Source organism: Nanorana parkeri, unplaced genomic scaffold (assembly GCF_000935625.1).
Source record: "Nanorana parkeri isolate BGI_ZX_2015 unplaced genomic scaffold, ASM93562v1 scaffold71, whole genome shotgun sequence".
Lineage (NCBI taxonomy): Eukaryota > Metazoa > Chordata > Amphibia > Anura > Dicroglossidae > Nanorana > Nanorana parkeri.
In genome coordinates, this window is record NW_017306339.1 from 1,633,277 (window position 1) to 1,639,370 (window position 6,094).

The 6,094-nt window shown below is 41.9% G+C and overlaps 1 protein-coding gene across 2 annotated transcripts in view; it reads right to left on the reverse strand.

Annotated features, from left to right (window-relative positions):
- The window catches only part of TPP2 (tripeptidyl peptidase 2), a 55,439-nt gene that overhangs the window by 21,706 nt on the left and 27,639 nt on the right, over positions 1-6,094 (reverse strand). For both annotated transcript variants that reach the window (XM_018576617.1, XM_018576616.1), the window contains exons 20-23: positions 5,648-5,744; positions 5,011-5,148; positions 3,486-3,730; positions 560-638 (exon numbers count right to left, since the gene is read on the reverse strand). In XM_018576617.1, the coding sequence (XP_018432119.1) occupies positions 560-638; positions 3,486-3,730; positions 5,011-5,148; positions 5,648-5,744 (559 nt within the window). The remainder of the gene's footprint in view (positions 1-559; positions 639-3,485; positions 3,731-5,010; positions 5,149-5,647; positions 5,745-6,094) is intronic.

Genomic DNA, 6,094 nt, shown 5'->3' on the forward strand with positions numbered 1-6,094 from the left:
AACAATCTAAGTAGATGACCTTGTGTGCAGATAAGGACTTCAGACTTAAGTCTGACTTTCCGTGCTTGTTCCAGATCTGCACTTCAGAAGGTGCTGATGCCAGAAACTAAAGCTACAGCACGGGTTAAGGACTCTAACCTAATAAACACCCACTTAAACTTGGATTTCAGGGCTCCCAGGGATTCAGGGCTTAACACAAACATAGGGCAGACCAGGCAACTGGAGTGTGTTTGCTATGTGGTAGAAATGGCACTTTTGGTTTGCACCCAAACTACATTTCTCACCATGTAAGTAAATGGGAATGCAAACAGCTCCAAGCAGGCTGATGCAGTATAAGGGAGGTCAGCTGCAGGTTAAATGCGCCTACCAATGAATTCTGAATGATCCCAGAAATGTCTTAAAACATGGCCAAATCCCGTGGACATAAGTACAATTCTAACAAAAGGAGGAGAGAATAGCAGAATTATATTTTACCAGTTGGAAGATGCATGAAAAATATACTGCAGTTAGCTATATTGCAGCAATGGTGATAAAAATAGAACAAAAAACTTCTACTCACCGCTTTTTTGCCAAGTTCTGTCTTGGACAGTGTGAGAGTGCCACTGAGGTAGCAGCCTGGCCCAGCACCTTTAGGTATTCTGTTGAACAGAAGACAGGGGTGAAACATGAATCTCCAGACACAAGCTGCCCTGATGCTGAGCAAGAGCACATAAGGGCAACATTGCACAAATAAGCCCTACTCACTGCACCCAAGACATCATACTTTAAGACATGCCCCTTTGTGTAAGGCAATTTGAAGAATTTATGACTGAAGAGCAGTTTGATGTAATTTAGGAATCATGTACACTGATGCTTGTACAAGGCCCAATCCCTGTCTGTGTTTGGCTGCACACAATGAACGCCCTTGTGGACTTTCATACTTGTTTCCCGATTCAATTAAAAGCCCTTGGGTTGTTCTGGTTCCTTTCACTCCAGAGAAATAGTGAAGTGCTCTAAACCTGTAACATCCAAATGCCGCACAGCATCTGCTAGCACTGCCACACTGATAGCTTAAACTGCAAGAAAGAACATTTCCAAAATACCCTTATCAGCAGAGGAACCAAAGCACAAGGTTTACCTTTCTTCTCTCCTCCTTCATAACACTGTGGTTACTATTCTTCTATCCTCCTCCTTCCTAGATCTACTAATCATTTATAGGCAAGCGTTCTGACATCTTCACCAGAACTCACTGAGAATAAATGTAGTTCTATTTGTGGAAATCAATAGTGACTTATAAATATTATCTAGGTTGCATTTGTAGACTTGAGAACTATGGGGCCAGGGCTTTTCCCCCATAGTTCTCCTAAAGGTCACGGGAAAACACAAACTAGTGTTCTCCCGTGACCCAAAGATCAGTATACAGCGAGCAACAGCTCGCGGTATACTGAGGCGCCGCAGCCGGGACAGAGCCCGACAATACTGTCTGGATCCACCCAACTGCGGGATTGACAGCTGGCTCTGCCTATCCAGAGGCAGAGCCAGCTGTGCCCACTCCCTCCCCCGTCCGGTCAGCGCTGGAGGATCGGACAGGGGAGGGGGAGTATCCCTGCAGGGAGCCGTGCGTGACAGTCACGGCTCTCTGCAGGGGTAGATCGAGAAGTAAGCGAGCGACGGTATGTGTTCGCTCACTTCCCGATCTGAGCCGACCTGTGAAAATCACTCGCTCATAATTCTCCTTTAAATGCAAGCAGTTATAGGTGCCTGAACTGAATGGCCATGCTTAAACTTTATTTCTAAAATATATACATAACATTATTTTCAAAATAACGTTAAAAAAAAAATGTTTAAAAATGTAAGTAAAAAGAAAATGTGTCTAACAGTTAATACACTTCTAGCCGCATTAAGTTGGTTACCTAAAAGGGAACTAAAACAAACCGACTGACACCAGACGTTAAATAAAAACACTAGAGGAATCTGCACATATCTTCAATTATCTTATAGACTGCCCCAAATTCTAGGGTGAGAACTTCAGCCTAGAGCTTGGAAAAACAAGTGTGGTCTGCCACCCAGTCTCTTGTATTGAGTGATAACTCAATACAATAAGTGGCCTCACTAAAACAGTTAGACAAGAAGAAAGAGGGCAAGATAAAGCAAGATCTTCTGAGCTCTGAACACTATTTTAGTACCTTGAGTGAAAGACTGACAACAATATAGGAACACATAGCAGAGAAAAAAGGCAAACAAAAAATGAGAGCGAGCAGACAAGGTTTCTGCGTATTAGTTCCACCTAGTAAAACATAATGAAGCCATATCAAATTCCATTATAAAGATGCATGGTTTGCTAACTGCCTACTTACTTATCATCAGGCAACATTGTGACAAAGAACGGCTGGCTGTGTTTTGGTGGCAAAGTTATTGTATTGACCTTTTTCTTTCCCAAAAGAGCCAAACTGTGACTTTCATAAACTTCCAAACTCAGAGTGCTTGACATTCTATGAGAAACCACAAAAGGGAGGTCTTTCAATCGCTCCAATTCAGATATCTGCTCATGACGGACCTGCATTCGGATTGTATAATCGCCTTTTTCAAGTTTCACAGAATACTGAAATACAAAATCAGAAGATCAATCATCATGTCGTTGAACTTCATTCTCTAGACCCCCACCAGATTGCTTTCTTCTCGAGGCAATGTTAGCCCTACCGCAGAATCTAGATCTAGAATTACCAGCTGATATAGCAGTTATGAACATGCTGTTTTGTATCAAAGCACAGAAATAGAAATATAATCTGGTTTGCACACTAGTGTAGCAATGTAGCAGTATGTAAAACTAGGTTTATGGCAAATATACAGAACACAAATCAAATGTAATGCAAACACAATCCAGACACCAGTGTGCGTGCACCCAGAAAAGGAGCAACCAAACTGGAGACCATATTGTCCCTTCCCAACAACTGGGAAAAAGCAAAGTGCAGTAACCCATAGAAACAAAATTACGAGTGATCTTTTATTCATATGACCACTACAAAGCTAAAATCTGGTTGCAATGAGTTAATGCACATACTTGGTCTTCTCACTGCATTGCTGTGCTTAATCCCTTCCTTTTTTTCTGTGGGGCTGCATATATGCACACATACATTTGTGCTGTATGCACCCCCCAAGCATGCCTCCAGCACAGAGAGCCGGTGACAGCTCGGGTCTCATACTAATGCACACGACAAGCATGCCTCCAGCACAGAGAGCCGGTGACAGCTCGGGTCTCATACTAATGCACACGACAAGCATGCCTCCAGCACAGAGAGCCGGTGACAGCTCGGGTCTCATACTAATGCTTAGGGTGCACCAGAGTGGGGGAGTGGGGAGGACTGGTTCACGATCACTGTAATAGCCTATGACTGGCTGTCTCAGTAATCACTACCTGTGAACCCCCCCCCCCCCCTCAGTAAAACATAATGAAGCCATATCAAATTCCATTATAAAGATGCATGGTTTGCTAACTGCCTACTTACTTATCATCAGGCAACATTGTGACAAAGAACGGCTGGCTGTGTTTTGGTGGCAAAGTTATTGTATTGACCTTTTTCTTTCCCAAAAGAGCCAAACTGTGACTTTCATAAACTTCCAAACTCAGAGTGCTTGACATTCTATGAGAAACCACAAAAGGGAGGTCTTTCAATCGCTCCAATTCAGATATCTGCTCATGACGGACCTGCATTCGGATTGTATAATCGCCTTTTTCAAGTTTCACAGAATACTGAAATACAAAATCAGAAGATCAATCATCATGTCGTTGAACTTCATTCTCTAGACCCCCACCAGATTGCTTTCTTCTCGAGGCAATGTTAGCCCTACCGCAGAATCTAGATCTAGAATTACCAGCTGATATAGCAGTTATGAACATGCTGTTTTGTATCAAAGCACAGAAATAGAAATATAATCTGGTTTGCACACTAGTGTAGCAATGTAGCAGTATGTAAAACTAGGTTTATGGCAAATATACAGAACACAAATCAAATGTAATGCAAACACAATCCAGACACCAGTGTGCGTGCACCCAGAAAAGGAGCAACCAAACTGGAGACCATATTGTCCCTTCCCAACAACTGGGAAAAAGCAAAGTGCAGTAACCCATAGAAACAAAATTACGAGTGATCTTTTATTCATATGACCACTACAAAGCTAAAATCTGGTTGCAATGAGTTAATGCACATACTTGGTCTTCTCACTGCATTGCTGTGCTTAATCCCTTCCTTTTTTTCTGTGGGGCTGCATATATGCACACATACATTTGTGCTGTATGCACCCCCCAAGCATGCCTCCAGCACAGAGAGCCGGTGACAGCTCGGGTCTCATACTAATGCACACGACAAGCATGCCTCCAGCACAGAGAGCCGGTGACAGCTCGGGTCTCATACTAATGCTTAGGGTGCACCAGAGTGGGGGAGTGGGGAGGACTGGTTCACGATCACTGTAATAGCCTATGACTGGCTGTCACAGTGATCACTACCTGATAATTTAGGCCTGATCTAGGTCAGCATTGGGACCTACTACAGCTACAAAAGAACATATAATGCACACATATGTGGCATCGCTATGTGGTGGTGGGTCATGGTTTTGGCAAATATGACACAGCAAAAGTCTAAAACAGGAGACTGGGAAAAACATAACCTACACCAAGTAGTTGAAAAGATATGTACAGTTATAACTAACACGTGCAAAAATGGCATGTCGAGGCATTAAGGCATGTTTCAAGGTTTGTTTTACCCTTCCATCATTATGGGGTTAAGCTCTACCCCAAATGTCAAAGAATACACAAACCGAACACAACACACGGAAAACGAAACAGTAGGTGTCTGATAAGATGTAGAGGAAGCACATCCTGACCACCCCCTTCAACTATCGGATTGCCAAAGAGCCGAATCCCTTAAATATATTTACCAAGAGTTCAGCAAGTGGCTTCACAGGTAAGGAAACACCCAATTTCATTACAACATATGTCAAGAAGGTGCCAGGAATCCCTCTCCCATACTATACCTGGTGTGGGTAGGCATCTCCTGATCCCATCTGTCTTTTGTTCTGGTCGTAGATAATCCATAACTGGCTATCAAATTCGGATTCATACAACAACTCACAAAGCAACGGGCAGCTGGGCGTGACTTCTCCACTTTTAGGCTTAAATTAAAAACATGAACATTTACGGTTGTAAAAAAATCCAATTTTTTTTATTGTAATCAGATAACGATTGAGCTTTGCATACAAAATGTAATATATTATAATGACAACATAGACCAGGCAATGATTGCAATCCTTCACATTGTAAGATAGGATGATATAGTCAGCTTGCTTGGATGTGTAGAGCTCATGAAGTTGCACACACAGAATTCATGCCAATTTATATTCAATAATCAGACAAATTGGATGGAGTATTGCAGCAAACCGTGATTATTTCTACTTTTAATGAGCTATTCATTCCTATTTTATAGCGGAATTCAAGGAATAGGAGTTTAAAGAAGAAAAAAAAAAAAAAATCACAAAAATGTAACGTTGTTGAAACATTTTTCTAACCAGTACCCACCTTAAACTAATAACCCAGCTCACAAGCAATATAAATCAAGTAAAGGAATATATATTTTTTTCTTAGTATTAATCCTTCCAACAACTCACTACTCACCTGATGGAAGTTATACGTTAAAACTATCTCATATAGTTGGCGGTTGTTTGGCAAAACATCACGGACTCCCAAAGGTCTTGTCTTGGCGCTGACAGGCCTGTAAGCATACACTTTATTATTATCTAGATACAAAATATGAATATATAGACCCTTGTACCCCTCTACATGAAGCAGATTATAGGGTTGAATAAAGGACTATAAGTAACGGTAATGTTCACTGAGCGCCATAAAAAAGATGAAGCCATGTTCACTTTAAATCAGCCCATCATATCCTAGCAAAAACACATTTTTACATAGGATTTGGTATTTAACCCCCTCACTGCCAAGCCCTCCGGAACATTTTGCACGTCAACTGGCCACGCCATTTTTGCAATTTTTCCCATTGATTTGATTTTCAACTGCTGCATTTGTAAAAGACCCCCCCCCCCCCCCCCCCCCACTCTTTTT